At 46.3% G+C, this 23,223-nt stretch overlaps 1 protein-coding gene across 3 annotated transcripts in view; it reads left to right on the top strand.

Annotated features, from left to right (window-relative positions):
* SHISA6 (shisa family member 6) overlaps positions 1 to 23,223 on the top strand; it is a 281,745-nt gene that overhangs the window by 108,736 nt on the left and 149,786 nt on the right. For 2 of the 3 annotated variants that reach the window (XM_045527162.1, XM_045527163.1), the window contains exon 3: positions 15,071 to 15,166. The exons of the other annotated variant lie outside the window; for it this stretch is intronic. In XM_045527162.1, the coding sequence (XP_045383118.1) occupies positions 15,071 to 15,166 (96 nt within the window). The remainder of the gene's footprint in view (positions 1 to 15,070; positions 15,167 to 23,223) is intronic. 3 annotated transcript variants of the gene reach the window in all.

Raw genomic sequence — 23,223 nt, 5'->3', positions numbered from 1 at the left:
TTCTTTTGGAGTCTCTTTCCCTCATTTCTCACCCTTGTGAACAGATACTACAGCTTTATTAGAGGCAGAGCTAATGCCTCTGCTCAGAACTCTTTGCAGCCAACATTCTTCACAAGGAATCCCTTCTCCGTTCCTTCCTGGCCAGCTCCAGGGTGCGTCCTCCCCCCACACCCCAGGAAGCATGCTGGGCTGTTTATTATCACGGTGTCAACTCTCCTAGAGTCACATTCTAAATCACTGGGAATAGTCTTGCCTGCAGAAGAGTATCTTGCTTGCAAAGACTGTCTTTCTGAGCAGAGCTATATAAAGGAAAGCACAGTAACTGGACTTAGAGGTAGGAAATAGATGGTATTAAGACTAGTCATGCCCCTTATCAACACTGAGTTTTGCAACTCACTTTCTTTTTCTAGATGTATTTTCTCATTCTAATGAGGGGGTAAAGATTGGTGGTCTCTAAATTCCCTTGCAGTTCTGATGATCTCTGGATTACAAACATAATGAAATATGGGCATTTAAGGAACTAGAATATTAAGAATAGTTGCCTTCTTGTTGTTGTTATAATTGGGGTACAAATGAGAGTTTAACACATGGATTTTTAAATTTTTTTAAAATTTAAAGTGTATCATAAATATTATAATACTAAAATATAGAAAGTGTACTAATCTTATCTATCAATCAATTCATCCATCTATCCTCTCCCCTTATCCAGCACCTAGAAAAAAATATGTAGAAAGTTTCCATCTCCCCATAAGTTTCCTTCATCTTCCTTCCTAGTCTAAATTTAACCCCCAGATGTAACCACTATTCTGACTTCTGTCGTTATCAAGTAGCTTGGTTTGGTTTTTTGGGTTTGTTTGTTTGTTTGTTTGTTTTGAGTCTCTTTCAAAAGAACTTGGTCTTGATCTTCACATAAATGAAATCGTATGGTGTGTGTTGGGCGTGTATTGTCTCGTGTCTGGCTTTTCACTTTATACAGCGTCTGTGGGAATCATCCATGTTTTTACGTCTGCCAGCAGTTCACACTTTACGTTGTATTTTATTTTGTAAATAAACCACAGTATATTTATTCAATCTCCATTTCATGGGCATTTTGGTAATTTCCTTTTTTTTCCTATTTTTAAATAAAGCTGCAATAAATATTCTTGCACATGTCTGGTGATGGATCTACACTTCTTTCTCTTGGGTAAATACCTAGCTGTGAAATTGTTGGCATATAGAGCAGGAATATTTTATCTTCAGTACAAAATACCAGCAAGCTTTTCAGAGTGCCTTATCATTTTACATTCCCAACAGCAGTGTATGAGAGTTCCAGAGGCTTCACATCCTCGCCAACGTTTGTTGTTGCCAGTCTTTTTAATTTTAGCCATTTGGATGGGTGTGTCATACTTTTCATTGTGGTTAAAAGCATGAATTTTTTTAAAGGCTTAAAAAAAAACTTGTCTATGAGCCCCAAGTCTTCTGTCAAGGGGGTCAGTGAATAGAAACGAGAAACCTAAAGACTCTGAGACTCGGTTTCTTCACCTATAAAATAAAGGATGTTCTTGGCCACCTCAAGAGGTTTTACGAAGACTAAATGACACAGTGATTACAAAGCAGAGGACATGGCTCATAAATACCCTTCATATTAAATAGTAACTATCACAGCTGTTGTTATTGTTATTATTGCTGCAATTGATATAATTCAGATAAGGGAATCCCTTATTCCATTAAGGTTGTCCTATATTTAAGGGCATTGTTAGTTGAAATTATATAAAAAATGTTTTAATGGTATAAAGATCTCTTAGGAAGTTTGTAGGAATTTAAGGATATGAGAGAAGAAATTAATTCAGTCCACTGACATCTCTCAATGGGTGCAGCCTGTGTGCCCAGCACTATTCTGGATACTGGGCCCTGTCTTGGTGGAACATAAATTCTAGGGTGTAAGTGGGGAGATAGAAAATAAATAATAATCAAACAGGTGAACGAGGTAGTTTTATATAATGATACATGCCTATGATGAAAATGCAAAGATGTGGTAGAGAATGTCAGGGAGCCCACTGGAGGTGGAGTGATTAGAGAAGGTCTCTTTCAAAAGGTGACAATCACAACAAAACCTAGATGATTAAGAAGGATCTAGGCTTGCAAAGAGCTGAGGACAGAGAGTTCCAGGAAGAGGGAACTGCAAGTGCAAAGGCTGTGAGACAGGCACGAGCTGGGCATGTTGGAAGCACAGAAAGAATTCGCCGTGGCTATAACGAGCCCAGGGGACAGGGGTATAACGGAGGGAAGCTGACGGGGCCATGGCATGTGGCCTCTTGTAGAATATTTTACATTTGCATTTTCGGTGCAGTCCTTGGAAGATTTTAAAAAGAGTCGTAGCATGATTGGATGTCTCTTTTTAGGCAATTGCTTTACTATGTATGTTACATAGAGAAGATGGGCACGGCAAGGCGTTGGAGGCAGGGCAGATGAGGGCTGGGGGCAGCTGTGACTAGGCGGCGGCAGGAGGGATGAAGAACAAGTGGATGTGAGGTGAGGTGAGGTGAGGTGAGGCAGGTAGTCCTGACGGGCCTTTCCAGGGATAGTGAGGATGAGGTCAAGAGAGGGGTCAAGGTCGTAGGATTGGGTGGGTGATGATGAGGAAGACTGAAGGAGAAAGAGTTTGGAGGGTTGAAGAAGTAAAATTTTCTTTTGACCATTGTGATGGGTTAAATTGTGTCCTGCTCCCCCCCCCCACCAAAAAAAAGATATATTGAAGTCCTAATCCCTGTACCAGTAAATGTGACCTTATTTGGAAGCAGGATTTTTGCAGGTACAATCTGGTGAAGATGAGGTCATACCGAATTGGGGTGGGCCTTAATCCATGTGGCAACGGCTGGTGTAGACAAGAGTAACAGAATGGATAACAGGAAAGAACTTAGAACAAACTGTGAAGGGAAAAAAGTTACCATCAGCAACTCTTCTGACAAATTTCACCGTGAAGGGCAGTGGAGAAACGGGGGTGGGGGGTGGTCAGGGTGGGGGCAGGGGGTGCAGGGAGGGTGCTGCATTTGAAGTCGTGGGAGTCTGGAGAAGTTTAAGTGTGAACAAGCCCGAGCTCATTGAGGGAGAGAAATTCATGAGCAAGGAGGAGAGGGGGAACTTCAGGAGCTAAGTCCTGGAGAAGATGAAAGGGGGTAGGCTATGGTGGAACAAGGACGTTTCACTCACCTTAATAGCAGGGAGGACACAGAAACAGGATGAAATTCCCCATGAAAGAGAGAGTCCCTTTCCCACTGCGCCCATTTCTCCATGGACTATGAGGCAATGTCATCAGAGGAAGGGCACAGGGATCAGGAACCAGGAGAAAGTCAAAGACATTTGGGAATTGGAAGAGCCAACATTCCAGGGAAGGAGAGCAGAATTCCCAAAGGGTTCAAGGGCCCTTTGAAACTTGTGGTCCTTAATTCTAACAGACACTTCAAAGTCACGATGACGCTGAAACATACAGTGCTTAATGCATTCCAGGCACAGTTCTAAACCCTTTACATACATGTATTCACTGAGTCCTTTCACTCACCCAGTGAGAAGGGTTCTACTGTTTTCTCCATTTTATAGATGAGTGAGCTGGGAGGTTAAGTAATTTGTCCCAAATCACACAGCTAATAAGAAGCTCCAAGCCACTAGAGTGCTTGGAGTTCTGTCACCCCCTCAAAGCTTAATTAATCTAACCCCAAGTCTTTCATGTGACCCTCTTTTCCAAGGAATCACAGGGAATAGATGACAAAATATCACAGCCCTACACAAGTAACTGCATCTGGACAATACAAGACTCTGGGTACCTCTAAGAAAAATTCTGTCCCGAGAACCAAAGACAAACACACGGTCCACCCCACACAAGCATGAAACGTCCCAGCATCTTAGGAGTAAGCTGGGGGTCACAGAGTCACAGAGGAGCCAGTGCAGGTGGAAGTGAGATGGAGTGTTTTCTTCCTGATGTGAGAAGAGCTGGGTTTGAGTGTTTTCTCCAACTACATCTGAGTTGGGAGGGATCTGTAATTTCCAAATCATATCAATGAGAATTGCATTGAGTGCCCTAAATCAAGAGACAAGGACATTACCAGCGTAAGCCTTGACACTCCTGCAGAAATAGGGGTAGGGGAGAGAGCTTCCTGGAGCTTTGAATAATTTTGAACATAAGAATCTTCCTTGTCTTTCTTTCTGGAGTATTTTGAAGTCTTCAGTGTCCTTGAGGAGGTTTGCTCCTCTAGTAGTAGCAGTCATAGTACTAGTAGTAGGAAACATTCATTGAATAAGTGGAAGGTGCTCTGTGCTTTATACACATTATTGCATTTAATTTAATCTTCATCACATCCTTATGAGGCAAACATCATTCCCATTTTACAGATGAGGATAACTGAGGTTTAGAAAGCGTGAATGGTTTTTCCAGAGCTATACAGCTGGTGTCAGAGCCAGACTGATCTATTGGCAGCCTGCACTCTTGTCCTCTGTGTATTCCTGAGGTGTGTCTGGGCTCCTGCTGCAGCTCGGGCTTAGCTTTCCTGGGAGCCTGGTAGAATGAGAGGAGTCCCAGTATGGAGAGACAGGGGCTTTAGAGTCTGTCCTAAATCACAGTCGAGTCACTCTGTGACTTGGTATAATTATTTAACCTCTCTGAGACTTTCCTCAACTGCGAAATAAAGATAATGTCAATATTTTCCTCAAACATTTTCCTCTAGATAATAAAAGGCATTCATCACCAGTGTCTCAGTCCAAAGGCACATGATGAAATTGCGTAAGGTGGTGGCAGTTTCTCAGGATCATTTAGTTAAACGTCTCACGCACTCGTTGGAAGTGTTTCTGCAGAATGTGAGAAGAGGTGGAGAAACAGAGAGGAGAGAGGTCTCCACTGCCCCCCCCCACCGGGGCTGACACGCCACCTGACACCTGCAAGGCGATAACAAGAGGGGCCTGACTGAGTCACTTATTTCTCAGTAGAGCCGTGAGGTCTAACCTGTGTTCTCATAAGAGGTTTGAAGCAAAGGGAGAGTCGCCCTCCCTGCAGAGAGTGCCTGCGTGCCTTGCCTCTCCTACCCGGGGCTTCTTCAGGGCTCCTCCTGGCCAGGGTCCTGCTCATGACAGTGAAACCGCACTGAGATGCTCATTGGAGTCAGACAGGGGAATCTGGATAGACTCTGGGCATCGTTCCAAGGGGATGGCAGCCAGCGTATCTGGGGAAAAAAATAAATGGTGTGCTGGGGTCCCCTGAAATAGAAGTCGGCCTCTGCGTCGCTTCCTCCAGCACAGAGCAGGCCGTGTGCAGTGCGGGGTGCTGGGAAGAGCTCTGGTCTGGGCCATCAGGGGTTCGGGTTGCAGTCATAGCCCCACGGTCAACACCTCCGTGACCTTGGACGGTTGTCTCTCCCTCCTGCCCAGCCCCAGTTTCCTCACTGGTAAATGCCAGAGGCTAGAAAAGGTGACTCCTTCAGTTGTACAATTCTCTGATTTTGTCTCCAAGGCAAGGGTTAGGCGGAGGGTTTAGTCCTCCTAAAATCTCTGAAGATTAATTCCATCACCACCACCAAGCAATCCTCTCCCTCATCCCTTTGGTAAGTAATTAGGGTACCCAAGAGGCGTGGTTTTCAAACTTTTATTTTTAAACCATATAATGCTTTCTTTAAGAAAAAAATCTTACCCGAAGCCTTTATATTAAATAATATGTAGGAGCCCACGGTGGAGCTCCCCAGTTGCAGTGGATGAGACTGACCTAGAGTTTGTCCTTGACACCCCCCACCTCGCCCTTGGCCACAGCTGGAGAGTCTGTGGAGCACACATTTATGGGTTTTTGTTTGTTTGTTTTTGGTTTTGAATACAAAGTGCCATTTACAAAAATCTAGACCAACAAAAGGATGATCTGGGGGACGTTCATTTGAATTGAAAGGGGTTTGCTTGGGAACTACTTTCGGGACATTTGCCCACTCGCTGAATGTTATCAAGCTGTATTCTAGGTTCTTCACCCCAACCCCAGCCGGCCTGTGTTCTTTACTCTTCTGTATCTGATTCCTAGGGCAGGTGAGAGGATGCAAAGCACCATCTTGAAAGTCAGGGGTCTGGGGTTCTGTTTCCAGAGCTGTTTGCCTCTGTGACCTTGAGAACCCCACTGTTTACCCTCTTTGAGTTTACACTTCTCGCTTTGTCCAATGAGAGTGCTGGGCAAGGAGGTCCCCCGGCAGTTCTGGCGAGCTGGGATGGTTTATCCTCAGCCCTCACAGCTGTGGACTCCTGGCCTTCACCATGTGGCTGTGCACAGGGCAGCCATCCCCCTTCTCTCCCCCTGGCTACAGCGTAGGCAGAGGGAAGACGCCAGAGGGAAGATCTTCGGGGTTGCCCAGAGAATTTGGCAACAGCTCTACCAACCCCACAGACTCTGGAGGAGACAGTCTGCATGGGCTTGTGTGAGCAAGAGCTAGGATTGTCACTTGAAGTAATGCATTTCTAGTAGCTGTTCCCTGGAGATTTTTAAACTAGCTAATAGTCCTTGTCAGTGTAATCTGCAGCTAGATCTGGCCTATGCCAGTTTACCTCGGTAGAGTGGGCTCAGAAGCTGCCTTATTCGCTCAGCGAGAAGTGACTGCACAGAGGAACACAGGTCTCCTGGCTGCCAGCTCCCTCCCGGTTGTAGAGTCAGCAGTTGTAGGTTCTTAGGAGCTGGAGGAAGTCCTGGAGCTTCCCAGGGGGAAGAGCCTCAGGCGGGATAGCAAAGCCCTGCTCTTTCTAGCTCCCTCTGCCCTTGGCTCTCTCTGGCCTGAGGTCAGCTAGGGGAACGTGCAGAATAGGAGGACCCTGGGGAGTTCCCTGCCGGAGAAGAGGAAACACTGTGGTCCCAATGCGAAGAGCAGCTCCCATTTATTGGTGCAGAGTATTATGCGGAACGCTTTGTACAAGGATCTCGCTTAATCCTCATCGCCCTCCTGCGAGGTTAGGTATTAGCATCTATGTTTGATAAATGCTTTGCCATTTACACAAGGAAATGTGGCCCTCTCATTCCCTGGCCCTTGTACTTTTTATAAAAGGACATCAGGTTCTTTTTTTTCATATCAAAACTTACAAAGAGAAAAAAACTAGCCCCTGACCCTACTTCATAATTCCAGATAAATTGTAAATATTACAGAAATAAAAATAACACATTACATGTTTAGACAATTCAAACAGTAAAGAAAGTAATAAAAATCAAAGGTAAACATCACCCTCATTTCTCTCCAGACCCTTTCCCCAAAGGAAAGTGTTAATAACTTCTATTCATGATCATTTCCGGAAAAAAAATATTGTTTGTGTAAACCATCCTACCTGGAATGGACCTATTGATGTTCTCTTTGTATGTATTCTTTTATATTATTATATATTTAAAAAGGATCATGCTGCAGCATTGCTCTGTGACTTGCTTTTTGTTTTTTAAACTTTCTGTGTTTTAAAAATCTTCCTCTGTCAGCACATATAGCTCTGCCTCATTCTTTTTAACAGCTGCATGGTATTTCATCCTGTGGGTGGACTCCAGTTTATTTAGTGAGTCCCTCATTGGCAGAGCCTACTTGCAATCGGTCAGGCACTGGCTAGCCTGACCCATATGTTATGGGAAATTTGAGCACGTATGTCAGGTCAGGTCCTGGCAGTGGGTAAGTCGAAGGCTGGGCCTTCACACCAGCACCACCATTCCTGCTCCCACCAGCTGCACTGAGGTATCATCAGAGTCCCAGGTTTTGCCAAATTGATTGGTTTTCAAAAAAAGTATCTCATATTCTGATTCGCGTTGCCTTAACTAGGAGTTAAGGTTTATCATATTTTTATATATTCTTTGGATTTTTAAATTTTGTGGGGGAAGGGTAGGGAACTACCTATTCCTATTATTTGTGTATTTTTTCTAGTTTTCTGGTTCATTTGTTTTTGCGGGTGTATCTTTTTATTATTGATACGATTGAGGTTTCTGTGAATAAAGGGAAAAACCCTTTATCCCATGTGTTGAAAATATGTCCCTGGGGTTTAGTACGTGTTTTATTTTTTGTCTGTGGTGTGTTTTCCCACAGAGAAGTGTCCGCTGTGTAGGTGTGCATGGTTGCACAGCAGGGTCTCAGCACCAGCCAGGCTCCCTCTCAGCCCTGGGCCCATTCTGAGGGCATGTCACACGTTTCACGCAGGCTCTGAAGATGGGGACTGGCCCTGCCATCCCCGAAGCTACTTTGGTTTTATTTCACGGCCGCAGTGTATTTTTATGGCCCTGTTTACACACCAGATTTCCTACGGCAGCTCCAGTGTCATTTAACTTTGCTTCTGTTAATAAAGATAATTCATTCAATGTTAAAAAATGTGTAATCTGGTTCACCAGTGTTTTCCTAATGAGTTTTTGGATTTGTGTACTGCGTGAAGATTATTAAAAAATGCATGTATGGTTTTAGAAATTCTGTAGTTTTATTTCTTGCATGACAGATTTCCTTATCAGGTAGTTTTTTATTCCCCCCCAATGGGGACTTGTGGATTCTTAAAACTAGAGATTCTTTGTTGTCTTACTCTTGAAGGATAATTTGGCAATAATAAAAATCTTTCAGTAACACTTACTTAACCAAAAAAAAATCTACCAGTCTATCTATCCATCATCTATCTATACCTATCTATTTTATAAAATAAATGAAATAAAGAATTATTTAATAGTCAAGCATAGGAAATAGAACACGGAAGCACCTTTTATGCCTTTCTGCAATTACATTTCCCTCCTAACCTATAGAATTATCTGTTATATATTAAAATCTCTATTTCACAGAATCTATTAATATTTATATAATACTACATATGCACATATCCTTAAACAATATGAAGTGTTAAACTGCATATTTTAAAACTCTCTCTCTCTATGACGCCATCCCGTTTTTCTTCAGCTTGCTTTGTGTATTCAGCGTTACAACTGAGAATTATCTATATTGATATTTAGAGCTCTGATTCATTTCATTTCATTACATTTGATTTGCACTGTTGCATGGGATTACATTGTTTGAGTACACCACTATTTATGACTTTTCTCTCGGTTGGAATACAGATTTTTCTCCCAGTTTGTCTTTATTACAAACAGTACTGCACAGGAACAATCTTATGCATTTCTCCCCCTGCACATGTGTGAGGATCTGTCTAGGGTTTGTACCTAGAATAGAATCGCCAGTTCCATGGTATCTCCACATTCAAGTTTATCAGCCGTTGCCAAAGTTCTTTCCAAAGCGGTGGTACTGATTGACTCTCCCACCAGAAGGGCACACAAGTTCTTGTTTCTGCTTATTTATGTCGCTAATCTCAGGCATTTTAATTTTTGCTAGTCTTTGGGTGTGAAATGATATCTCATTATGGTTTTAATTTGAATTTTCCTGATTACTTGTGAGATTGAACACTGCTGTACGTGCACTTGCCCTTCAGGTTTTCTCTTCTATGAGTTGCCTGTTCATTTCTTTTGCCTATGTTTTCCTACTGGGTTGTTTTCTGTCTTATTAATTTGAAGTGACTTATGTGTCCTGGAAATTAATGTAAATATATTTTCGAGGCTTTGACTTGCAATTTCATAATTGCTTTTGATGTATCACAGTTTAAAAATTTTCAATTGTTTCCTCTCTAGTTTGTGACTTTTGGGTCTTGTTTAAAAATTCTTTCTTATTCTGACATCACTAACATTCTTCCTTATTCTTTTCTAATAACTTTTAAAGTTTTTTTTTTTAAATTTAGCTGCTTAGTGCCCATTGAATTGATTTCTGTGTATGTATTTTTGTGTATATTTGTGTGTGAGTGTGTATATATGTATATTTTTCCCAATTGTTACTTCTATTTAGCGAAAACCCTGGACTTTTTTCTGAAGAAAGTTTTTCTATTCTTTCTTCTTTTCATTATTTTCAATGAATTTTGAGGTAGAGGAACAGAATCAAAATATCTCCACTCAAAAATATTAGCAAACACTTAATACTAGTAATACTACTCTAAATGCTATATAATATGAATTATGCCTGTTAACTATGCATTATTAACTCATTTAACCTTCTCAACAGCCCTGTGAAATGGGTAACCTTATTGTTTCTCTTTTGCATTTGAGGACACACAGAGAGGTTTGAATCTTGTCCATTGGGTTCCAGATAAAGTGTTCCTCAGCCAGTATGCTGCCCCACCTCTATGGAAACAAAAGTCTCAAAGTTCTCAAAAATATTCCTTCACTTTCTGTGTGTTTCATGTTTTATGAAGTTGGCTTGAGTTTTTTCCTTTTTTTTTTTTTTTTAATGGCATTTCACCAGAGTGTATCTAGATATTGGTCCCTTCTAATATATAGCCTGGTACTTTTGATCTAAAGACTAGTCTTCCATCTGCTCAGGAAAAAAAAAAAACTGTTAACTTTTAATTATTGCTTCTGAATGATCCCTTCTGTCTCTCCTCTGGGAGTCCTATCTTAAATAGATATGACTCCTAGAGTGGTCCTCTGTGTCTTGTCTTTTCTGCCACAGTCCTTTATCTCTGTGCTTCCCCACTTGGTACGCAACACATTTCTCTCTTTGGAATCTACTGGACCAATTTCCTTCTTCATTCGTTCTGTTTCCAGATCCGCAACCCCAGGCAAACTGTCCCGATCCATTTGTTTCCCTCCCACGGCTGTTGGTCTAATTTCACAGATGCAAATTTCTCTTAAGTCTTATAGAGATTGCCATTTTTCTTATCTTATATCATCTTATAATGATATTATCTTATTTTCTTCCTCCTGTTTCTTACAGCAACTCTCTTTCACAGAGAAGTATCCCCTTTGGCCCCTTCCTTATCAGAGCCAACAGCATCACACACTCCAGGAGCCCAGCTTTGGGCCTCTCTTTTGCTTTACTCTGCCTCTTGCCTGGGGACAGTTGCCCTCGACACTGTCCCTATGACTTCTGGCTTCTACTGAGACGTGAGAAGGGCATGGAGTTCTGGCAGGAGGTCAAGGCAGCCTGGGCAGTGACTAAGCTGGAACAAAACCTTCGTTGCTTTCGAGAAGGTTGTCAGTGGTGGAGGCGAGGGGGTAGGCATACCCTGCAGCCTGAAACCCCCCTTATTCCTGGTGGTGGACTGTTTGTGTGTCTGTCCTGTGGTGTAGGCGTCCCCTTGCTCACTTCTCCTCTAAGCTCTGTCAGATATCTGGTGGTTTCTCTGGAACTGTGATTTGGTCAAAGTCTGCACTTCTTTGCCCTCCCGTCCTGAGAGCAGGCAGATGGGCAGAGACGCAGGGTAGTTGCTGCAGGACAGAGAGAGAGGTGGTTCTTTGTGTTACAGCTAATGAATTCTATCTATGATACCCATTCATATCCACCATATCATCAACCCGCGAACTCTGTGCATCACGAAGGAAAAGAAGAGGCGCTAACTCTCCTCTCTTCTGTCCACCTGCATGGGGCTTCCCTTTGATCAGCTCTTGTTCCCTCATGCTCTATACTTTGGATGGTGCAGAGAATGTAAATCATTCTAGACCTCGACCCTGGGTCCAGCTGAAGACTGACCTGTCACACAGTGGTTCATGTAGTGCTGTCCTGGGACTCAAGGGCATCGGCAGCTTCACCCAGAACTGGTTAGAAATGGCAAATTTCAGGCCTCCCCTCTGACCCACTAACCGGGAATTCTGGGGCTGGGGCCCAGCCATCCGGGCACCATCCCAAGGGCTCCGGTGCACACTCAGGTTGGAGAACCACAGCTCAAACGAAAGCCGAGACGGCCACTGTGCCTCTCCCACCTCAGCCTCACGGGCAGCTCTCCCAAAAGCATCCCAAGAGATGCCTTTAGAAAACATAAAAAGGCTCCATGGAGAGTCTAGTGCTCTCTGCCCCTGAGAAGTCCCTAAAGTTGGATTTTGTGTAGCTTTTCATTTCATTTAACTGAATGTTTTCCAAACTGATTTGGCCAAAGAATTTTTTATCCCTGTCAAATGCTCTTGGTCCTGCCCTGCGACTCTTCTTTTTCCCTCACTCAAAACCTTGGCGCTTCTGAGCTTCAACTTGTATGAACTTGGGTGTCACCGAGTGCAGTTCTCTGACCCAGCGTTCCCCTTGTGTCCTGGCTCCAGTTCAGGCCATGGGGCTGAGGTGGCTGGGGTGAGAGTTGTGGAAAGACTGTGGACTTGGAAGGCAGCGAGGCCTGATTGGAATTCAGGATCTAGCACCAACCAGCTGCATGAACTTGGGAGAGGGACCATTTTTCGTGGGGTTCTTGTGAGGGGTGAGCAAAGCCAGGTGTGCACACTGGAATGCACGTGAGATTAGAGTTGGAGACCTGGGTGCTAGTGCTGGCTCAAGCGTCTACCACTTTCGGCCTTTTAGTGTCAGTTTTTCCATCAGTAAAATGGGAGGATAATAATAATAAACAACTTAACCACACAGTATTGACCAGAATTTTAAGTAAATATTCTGTATGAAAGATCTTTGTAAACTGCAAAATGCTATAAAAATGTTAGCTATTATCATGTCAAAGGAAAAAAGCCACGTATGCAGAGGCTCTGTCCCTCTGCCTGGCGCATAGTAGGTGATCTGAAAACTTCCGTTCCTTTCCAACAAGCAAGCATCACTAGAGTGAGGCTTAGTCCTGGGGGACCTTATTCCGGTTGACAGATAAGAATGATTTGTTAGTAGCGCAGGCACCGTTTTATGTTCCATCTTCCTCAGTATTGATTTGTTTATCAAAAAATGTTATTTATAAGGAGCACAAAAATAAACTAGCCCAAATTCTGTGGGATGTATCACAGGTTCTGAATTAATGAGGTCCAAATTTATGAGGGTTCTGGATTGGTCCTTCCTTTGTTTACTCTTCTGTTAGCGGCCGGGGGAGGGTGGGGAGAGAGGGACAGGGTTGAGGAAGGAAGAAGGGTCGGGGCTGTCCCTGGAGCTGGTGGCACATCCTGTCACACACACCCTGACTGCCCCTCCTGCTGGAGCCCGGTTTTGGGAACTGTAGCATGGCCTGGGACATGGGCAGAAGCCTCTGAGTTCAGCTCTAATAATTCTATTCTATAAAACTATGGGTTGTGACCACAGCATTTTCCAGGAAGAGTGTTCCTCCTGGGAAGCTGTGTGCTCTGAGGAATGAAGTAATTGATTCCTGAGGGTAGGGGGTGAGGGGAGTGGCAAAATTCTCAGGTTCCTGATGTGCTGGGACAACACGTCTCAGAGTGTGGTCCCTGGACCAGCAGCATCCATGTCGCCATGGGACCTGGTAGAAATGCAAACTCTTGAGCCCCGTCCCAGAGCTACTGAGTCAGAGACTCTAGGAGTGGGGCCCAGGAATCTGTTTTAAGCCTTCCTGGTTATTCTGATGCACACCAGGTTTTAAGATCTGGGATAAATAAGCAAGAACTAGGACTGGACTCCGCTGTCCAGAGGAAGAGCACTGGGCTCCTGAACATAAACAGGGGGTGGTACCCGGACCTAAGAGGTGCCTACTGAACCTATCTGCATAAACTGCACTTTGGTTGTTTCTCCACTTACTCTAGGGCAGTGCTTCTCATTCCTGGTGGCATTAGAATCGCCCAAGAGCTCTTTTAAAATATCGCTGCCTATGTCTGAACCCTGCCCGACTGAGACAGAATCTCTGGAGTTGAGTCTGGGGGTGGAGGTCTGTATTTTTTTCTTTTTTTTTTTGAGACAGGGTCTCACGCCGTCACCCATGATAGAGTGCAATGGTGTCATCATAGCTCACTGCAACCTCAAACTCCTGGGCTCAAATGATCCTCCGGCCTTAGCCTCCTGAGTAGCTGGAACTCCAGACATGAGCCACCGCACCCGGCCTGAGTCTATATTTTTAAAAGCTTCCCAGATGAGTTCAGCATGCTACCAGGGTTGCGATCCACTGATCCAGAGAGTGCCCTGCTAAGAAAAATTGTGATTTGGGTTGTCTTTGCACTTACCACAATTATTTCCATTTATTTCATCTGTTTATATTGGACAAATTACATATTTGTATAGAAAAAAAAAGAACTTGGGGAGTCTAGAAAATTTGAAAGGAGAGAAGAAATTACACTCATGTTTCACCTGTCCAAAGGCACTTGTCAATATCTCAGTGTGCTTTCTTTCCACCTTTTTTTGTATGCACTGGTTTGAATTTTTGTAGCATTGTGATCCTATTTAATATACCATTTTCCATCCACTTTTTAACTTAACATTGTTTCTTAAGTAGTTCCACACATTGTCGTAGTTATAAGAGCAATTTTTAATATGCACTTGTGGCAACATGAAAAAGATGGCCTTTCTCCATTTGTCACAGGTACATACTTCAGGGTAGCATTCAGGGAGGCCTTTCTTTCTTGACAATGCTGGTATTTCAAGTGAACTGTGAAATCCTGTGTTGAATGTCAGAAGCAGGGCATTGACTTCTTTCTCTTTGAATTTCTACCCACAGTCCTAACCTACCCTCGACCTGTTCCTCCCTCAGCCCCACAGGTGTGTGTCTGCATTAGGCTGGTGAGGGGTATGGTCTTATTGCAGCAAGTCACGAAAGGACTTATTTTCTCGATATTTTATAACCACCATTTTACTTGTCAGTTTCAGCTAATGTTGAGTGTCTCCAAAGTCACAGGCTGTAGTCCCCTAGGTTGTGCAATGATTCGTAAACATACACAGGCACAGAGCAGTCCCCATCAGGCCCACTTCTGTATGCTTTGGAAAGAAAAAAACAAATGAACACAGCAAGAAAGAGCAAGAAGGAAGGTGGGACAAAGGGAAGGACAGTGGGACGAACAGACTAATGTGCTGGTTACCCTGTGCTCAGTCAGAAATGCCAGAATCAAGCCATGTGTCTCCTTTGTCTTTCTCTGCTTTGAATGTAACATTGCCGAGACTTTATTCTTTGTTGCACAGTTCTATATATATATGCATATATATGAATATTTTTCAATAATATATATATTACATATATATTACATGTAAATTATATATGTACATATATATATTCTTGACTACTTCCGCCTTCCAACTTGGCTGCCGGTTTGCAAGGGGCACACCGCCGTTGTCGGGTGAGACGGAGCCGCTTTTGTCTTCTGTGTTGGTGTTGTGGCTGCGCCAGGTAATTCTGCCCCATCTTCTTGCAGGGCATTATGGGAAGGATGCTTACCGAAGTGGAGGACCAGATCTCCATAACTTCATCTCATCTGGATTTGTCACGTTAGGAAGAGGACACACGAAGGGTACAGTGGAAACCATTTTTTACTAAAATACAGAGGTTGCCTAGGGAACCCCGATCTGACATGTGAAGATGGTGTGGAGGCCAGAGGCCTGTCCGGGACAGGATTGAGTGGGGTGGTTCCGAGGCCGCTTGTCCTGGTGACGTGTGTGGCTTCTGACAGGAGTGCCCAGGAGGTCACAGGGCTGACTTTAGAGGGCAATACACTTCCAAGAGTCGTCCATCCTGTTCCACCCGTGGCGGGGACAGGACCCAGATGCCAGTGGCTCCCTGTGGGAGGGGACGACAGGGAGCGCGGCGGGAAACACTGCCAGTGGCTGTGGCAGCATTTGCAAAGTGCTTGCTCGCCTCTCGGCTATGACTCCCCACACTTCATAAACTGATGTCAATGTTCCGTACTGGGGGTTTCCAAGCCCGCGTGCATGTGGGGAGTTCTGGCATCCTAAGTGTGTCTCTGTGAACACTCTGTGACGTGGACGCAAAGGTAGAGGTTATGCAGACCTTCAAGCCACAAGACGAAAGCTAACCTAGCGTTTCTGCCGAGCTGCTTTACAACCTAGCTGACAGCTTGCAGAGTATCTGTGCAGGGGCTGTGGACTCCTCCTCGATCCCGTCTTTTGTTTCAACAGAGTCCTACTAGTGTTGTGCGCACTCTGTCACGTCAAGAGTAACTGGATCTCTGACTCCTCTGAGTACCTCCCTAACACTTGTGTGCTGTCATAGACCACATGTGAATTCTGTTGTAGGGATAGTGTATCCCTGTCTTCCTCCGAGATGTGTCTGTTTCAAGTGTGAGTAAACAAGGAACTTCGCAGTATTTTCTTACGTTCCGTGCACCTACTTTTTAAATTCCCTGCGTGATGTTTGTTCATCCTATAGAGAAAAAATATCTGTATCTGTGTATGTATTTTCTGTTGTGTCTATTTGTGTCTAAATAAAGTTTATTGAGGATACAGGTGGCATTTGTGGCTACTAAGAGTTGCAGAATCAAATTGGGACCAGCTGGCTCCAGAAAGGGAAATGGGCTGAACAGGTAACCACTGAAAAATACAATCCTAGTCATGCTCATGTCAACTCAAACCTGGGATTGCTGGTCCTCCTGTAATCATCCGCTGTGTGATACTTACTTATTGCTGTGAAACAAATTACTCTACAACGTAGCATTTTAAAACAATAATAAACATTTATTATCTCACATAGTTTCTGTGGGTTGGGAATTTGGGTGCTGTGGACTTGGGGGTATGATCACAATGTCAGGTGGGCCACATCATCTGAAGGCTTGACTGGGGCTAGAGGGTCTGCTTCCAAAATGGTTCACTCACACGGTACTGGCTGCTAGCAGGAGGGCTCTGTTCCTCCCCATGACCTTCTGTCCTTGGATGCCTGAGTGTCCTCACTGTGTGGTGCCTGGTGACCTGAGAAAGGGAAGACAGAAGCCACAGTGTCTGTTATGACCAAGTCTATTGGTTACATATCGTCATTTTTGCAATGTGCTATAGATCACACGAGTCGATCCTCTTCTGCATGGGAGGGAACTACACAGGGGTATGAACACCAGCAGCTGAGGATCCCTGGGGGCCAACTGGGAGGCCTCCTACCACACGCCTACATCCCATGGAGCAGAGGTAGCAATCTGGATTTTTCCAACAGAACATGGTGACTCTTACCAAGGCTTCTCCACTGCTGTGGTTTCCCACCCTTTCCGCTACCCCTACCCCTACCCCTCATAGGTGGTCTTGCCTGAAACACCAAATACTTCAGCCAATGGAACTCTTTATATATGTTATAAATACTGTGGCTTTGAGTTGATGCATTCCTTCAACAAATATTTGTGAGCAGGCAGTATTCAGAAGTAAAAATAGACTCTGTCCTTACATTCCACTGGGGAAGCAGACAAAATAAATTATTGACAATAAGTATGAGCAGAAAAATTAAAGCAGGTCAGGGGGCAGGGAGCACCGTGGCAGGGGAACTGAGCAGAGAACGGCTCCCAGGAAGAGGCAATGGGAAGGCCTAAGGTGGCAGTTTTCTTGTTACGTCAAGAAATGGCTCATAGCTAAGGCCTGTGTCAAAAAAAAAAAAAAAAAAAAAAGAAAAAAACTAAAAATTATTAAAAAATAGATTTTAAAAAAAGAAAAAATGGAGAGGTGCCAGCGTGAGTACAGCAGGACAGCGGCAGGTGAGAGTGGAAAGGGAAGATCAGACCGCGCCTTTATCTACCTGCTTCCACTCGATCTAGACTGCATTTCAGCCACTGTTGCCCTCACATCCAGGCACCCGCCCCTGCTCATGCCAGTGGGGCTTTGCCGTGTCTGGTGCTTATTATCCGCCCATCTTAACTTGCTCTGTGGCATCCCCACTCCTGTGCTCACACTGCCTATTCTTCCCATCCACTCCCTTCTGTCCATGAATATACCTTGTGTGTATCTTCCTATTTAGGTACCAACTATAGTTCCCAGAGCAAAGACACTTGGTTTGATGGTAGCGGGTGTTTTGGAAGTGGAGATTCCCTTCTAATATCAGGGAATCGTCAGTCCCCTGGACAGCTTGGATTTCCAGAGAAGGGCTTGGCTTCTGTTTACCCTAAATGATGAACAAGCAGGAGGTTGGAGAAAGAAATCAGAGAGGGGAAGACGTGCAGCAGTAGGTCCTTAGAAGAAAGGACAATAGGAAGAAAAGTAGGAACTACGAGAAAAGGAAAGATGGTGCCATTCAGTCAGAAGGTCCCAGAAAGGAGTGTCGGAACTAATTCTGGTGCCCAGTGCTGTGCTACCCAGGGCGTCGGCCAATAACTGTGGGATCTCCTAGGCTAAAATGTGGAGTCTCCCAGCAGGAGAGGGATAAGAGTAGAGGGCTTTGGTGGATGGGACACCCCCACCCCACGGTCAGAATTCTTCTTCTAATGTGTCACCTTCTCAATCCCACTAACAAAAGAATATCCATTTGTTTGAGGCCTCATCGAGAGCAGTTAACTACCCCTGCACCTGCAGATCTTGTTGCAAAGCAGGCAAATCCGCGTGCATCCTCACCCCAACCTCCTGAGGTTGCAGGAGCCCTCACTGATGCTCGAGTGTGCGTCTGTCTCTGCAATGCCTCTGCCGCCTATAAAAATGGCCAACAAGACTGATGTCAACCAAGCTTCCAACAGAGACTCCCAGTGTAATTTAGAACAGGGATGGCTAATGCCTGGCTCATGGATGATCAAAGTCTGATTAGAAATATTATAGTTGAATTCAGCAAAGCAGGTTAGTAGGGCAGTGGCATCACCTTGTAGAGCAGGTGTTAGCCACCTATTTAGTCCTGAGAGTCATGGTGGGCCTACACCATGGCCAGGTGCCCTAGAAGGCCTAGGGCCTAAGGAAGAAGAGGGGAAAGGAATAAAGGAAGAGGTACCAGAAAGTCAGTAACTTGAGTTGGAGCAAAGCATGGAGAGAGAAAAGAAAGAGAATTAAACACATGCGATGGAAAATGGCCCTGTGTTAGAGGTCTCTGTGTGGGTCCCTTCCATGGGGTATTTACATGGGGCCAGTTTGCTTTTAGGTACCACTTAGAGTTCAGCTTCATTTGCTCTGCAGGAAGAGAGGCCCCCCCAGTTGTTGCCACCCCCCCCCGGGTTGCACAGCACTGCCTTGGGCTCCATGGGCACCGGAATTGGTTCTGACACCCCTTTTTGAGACTTTCTAACTGAATGGTGCACGCTTTCCTTTTCTCATAATTTTTACTTTTCTTCCTACTCTCCTTTCTTCTGAGGACCTATGGCTGCATGTCTTCCCCTCTCCGATTTCTTCCTCTGAGCTCCTGCTTGCTCATCATTTAGAGTAAATAGAAGCCAAGGCTAAGAAAGTTGCTGATCTGAGAGACCCTGAGTTTAGACCCAGCTCCCCTTGTAGTCTTGCTCTGTTAATTAGATGAGATCACCCCGGGGCCCACGCGGGGCCAGAGCAGTCTTCAGGAAGGCAGAGTCCACGCCTGCTGCCATGGTGAAAACCCCATGATGAAGGCTTCCATTTGCTGAGCATTTGCTACGTGCCAACACTTCACATGCATTGTCTTATTTTAACCTTTAGAAGGACCCTGTGGGTGAGCTCTTGTTGTCTCCATCTTCCAGGCAAAAAACCTGAAATCCAGAGTGGTTGAGTAACTTGCCTAAGTCAACCTCCAACAGTCAGTCCTGTTTCCTTGTGGGTCCAGGCCTGACTCTGAAACTCATGCTCCTGCTCACTGCGCCACCTGCTTCTGGAACGTGGGGAGCAGCGGAGGGTCCATACGGGTCGTGGTTCCGTGGGAGCCACACATGGCCAGCATTCAACAGGAGATGACTCTTCTTACCAGAAGCACACCCTTTGCAAGACAGGAAGCCACAACAAAAGATGAGCCAGGAGTTAGAGCATTAACACCAGATAAGCAGGGGCTGTCCGGAAGGGAAGATCAGTCTCCTCTGATATATTTTCAGAGTCTGTCTACATGAACACACCTGCAGAAACCCTATTCTATGGAGGCAGTTGGTTAAAAACTCGATCCGGGTGGTTGTTTTTTTGTGTCTGGTTGAAAAGTCCAGAGGATTCTTTCCAGCAGCCCCCACATTTCAATCCTGTGCAGTCCAGTGATCTCCAGCAGGGCGTCCCTGGCCACGCCAGGCCTGGATAAGGAGTCCTTCCCGTGGCAGTGGTGGCGGCAGATGTGTACTTGTCACTGCAGCTGCAGAGTGAATGTGCTGTGCTCGTCCCCATGGAGGTAGTAATGCTGGTTACTGCGCCTCCCCTGGTATCCCTCACCTTTCACCAGGTCACTCCTGCCGTGCCAGGAGCCAGACAGGTGCGTGTGTGTGTGTGTGTGTGTGTGTGTGTGTGTGTGTGTGTGTGTGTGTGTAAGAGAGAGAGAGGAGGGGGAAGGGAGAGAGGAGGAAAGAGAGAAATCCCTGAAGCCTTTGGAAAAGGCAGGAGCTACGCAATGGTTGCTGCATTGTAGGAGGCAGACTCTATTGCCTGTTGATTCATGCAGTCCTCATTAGATCACATTTACTGAGCACCAGCTGTATACTAAACACTCTTCTAGGCACTGAGGATACAGCAAACAAACTTACACAGCAGAGGGAGAAGATAGCAATAAATAAAGAAAGGAGTAAATATGCAAAACAGATCTGACGGAGTTAAGAGCCGTGGAGCAAGGTGAGGCAGGCGGACAGAGCTGCGGTTTTTGGAAGGGCGTCCAGAAGGCCTCAGAAAAGCTTGTGTGGCGACAGCCAGGAAGGAGGCTGGAGCACAGGGAGCAGGAGCCTGAGCAGCTGGAGGTGCGGTCGGAGAGGGGCGGGGACTCGACCCCACAGGGCCTTGGGGGGCATTTAGGGATCTGGCTTCTGCTCTAGGGGAGATGGAAAAAAACACGTTGGGGCTGAGGCATCAGGAAGGTGGAAGTCGATGGGAGGAACAGGTTTTATGACAAGATTGGGGGTGTGCATGGGTTCAGTCTAGCTTCATCTGAAGTTCCAGATGCTTGTTAATCATCCAGGTGGAAAGGCTGAGTTCAAGGGAAAGTTCTTGGCCGGGGCTACAAGCCTGGGAGTTTCCCGTGTGAAGGGCCCTTGAAGTTGGGAGATGGATGACATTAGCCAGGGAGCGAGGCTCACTCCCCAGGTGAGCAGAGGCCCGAGCATGGAGCTACTGGGCACCCAGCAAGGAGAGGTTGTGGGAGTGAGGAGGGACCCGCAGGGGCAGCCAGGCAGAAGGAAAACCAGAGTGTCCTGATGTCTTGAAAATCGAGTGGAAAATAATAAATGTTTCCCAGGGAGGGAGCAATCAGCTGTTACAAACTGTAAACCAGTGAGATGAAGCTTGCGAGGTGACCACTGAGTGTGACCTGGTACCGTGTAGGTCACCGCAGAGCTTGGCAAGAGCAGTTGGGGGTGGGGAGGAGACACGTCTGCCCAGTGGGTGCAGGAGAGACGGGATGGTGTCTGGGGCGGGTACACACACCTGGGAGAGCCGTGCAACGGCGGGACGGGTGCATTCTGCTGTCTCCTCTGTTCTGGTGCATGTTGGAAATGCTCCGTAATAAAAAGTAGTCAAAGATTTTAAAATAAGAGGTTGGGAGAAGAGGAATGAAGACTACAGGTGCAGACAACTCTATTAGGGTATACAGAATAAGGACAGTAACTGGAAGGGAGTACGGTATAAAAAGAGTATTTTTGTTTTGCTTCGTTTTGTTTTTTAAGATGGGAGAAATCACAGTCTGTTTGTGTGTTGATAGGAATGACCCAGTAAAGAAGGGAAATTGATTATGTGGGGGAGGGGACTATTTCAGAAGTGACGTCCTTGGTGAGTGAGGGCAGATGGAGTCTACTGCTCGGGGAGTGGAGTGGGGTGGGGGCCGGTCTTGGCTGGGGTGAGGCCCACCAGAGGCACAGATGTCAGGTAGGCTATGTGGCTGCAGGTGCAGCCGGTGGGTGCATATGATCCTTGCGCAGTGAGATGGCAAGCAAGACCATCAGTGTGAGTGAGGATGAGGGTGACCAGCCATCCTCCTTTGCCTGGGACTGTCCCACTTTTAACATTGAAAGTCCTGTGTCCTGGGAAAGCCCTCAGCCCTGGGCAAGTGGGGACAGGTGGTCACCCAGATGAGGGTGCAGGAGAACGCCATGCCTGTCTAGCTTCACAGCATCTTCCAAAATGATCTGCAGAGCCCAGAGAAGCACAATAAGGGTGCTGCTGCCTGGAGCTGGCACCTGCACAGCCTTACGGCCGTACGTAGGAGATGTTGGGACTGCTCCGAGGTCACCCGGGATATGGAGACAGGGTGCAAGAAGCTGCTGCCCTGAAAGCACCTTTCCTGCAGGAAGATCCTGCACAGATCTCTCCTCCTGTCCCAATGATGCTCCTGACCCCTGGGCCGGAGATGGCCAGTCCTGCGCCCAGCCAGGCCCTCCGTGGGGTCTGAGGCAGAAAGGGAGGGAAGTAAATGCTAAGGAATGGGTGAGTGCATCGGAGCAGATGATGAGATCCAATCCAGAAAAGCGACCATCCTAATGGCAGTTTGGGAGTCTCAGCCACAGGGGAGCTGTAGAGGTCCCCCACCCACTGCCCGGCAGCACAAACCCACAGATCTGAGGAGGAGGATTTCTAGAGGCTGGGCTGACAGTGCCTGCTGTATCTCTGACCCTCTGAGAAGGGAGCAAAGCCAGGCCTGGCTTCATTCCTGACATTCAGAGCTGTGCAGGTGGTGGGCAGTGACGGGTCTGGGTGGCTGGTCTGACGGGGGAGGAAGTCTGTGGGATGGGGAGCGATAACAAGCACAAGATTTCAGACACTGTGGGAGACGGTGGCTGCACCAAGCAGAGACACTGACTGAAGCAGAGGACAGGCTTCCTTCCGCTTCGTCACGCTCCTGTGGACTGTGGACGTCCCACCCAGCACTGCCCTCTGCGGTCTTCCCACAGCTCTTCCCGTAGCCCCGCTGATCCTCCTGCACCCCCGGGGGCTGTCCTCATCTCTCCCACCAGCCCATTTGTCTGGTACAAGATTTGAAATTAGGTCTTCTCTTCGAGAAAAGAAAAGCTGGATGTGGATGCGTAGGCCCCATAGCACCGCAGGCTGCCGCCCCCACACCAGGGTTTGGGCAAGAACCCTGAGACCGTCAGTGGATTGGAGCCAGGAGACATCTGAGCCATTTGACTAAAGGAATCCAGTTAGATATTTTCACAGTCTGGGGACCCAGGGGAGTGAGTGGGTTTGACTGTACCAAGGTGTTCGAGGGCTGGACTCCAGATAAAGCGCAGAGCTCAGAAGGCGTCCGGTCTCCATGGCAACAGTGAGCTGGGAGGTGCAGGCTTGCCTGAGAATGGCCTCTGCGAAGCCAGCGCGGCCAGGAGCGGGAACACTCTTTCCCGTACTTCTCCATCGGGGAGGGTTGGGTGGGAGGAGTGGGAGCAGAGCAGGGGGAGCTCCCAGGATGGGGCTGAGGGCACCACGGATCTAGGCTGACTGTTGGTCATTCCAGTCTGCACATGGGACAGCCCCCGTTCACCCCACGCCTCTTCACTCCTGATTCATGGCTGAGTACCAAGAA

The sequence above is a fragment of the Lemur catta genome, chromosome 15, assembly GCF_020740605.2.
Source record: "Lemur catta isolate mLemCat1 chromosome 15, mLemCat1.pri, whole genome shotgun sequence".
NCBI classification, from domain to species: Eukaryota; Metazoa; Chordata; class Mammalia; order Primates; family Lemuridae; genus Lemur; species Lemur catta.
Note: the sequence above shows the minus strand (reverse complement) of the source record. Positions and strands in the feature narration are given on the sequence as shown.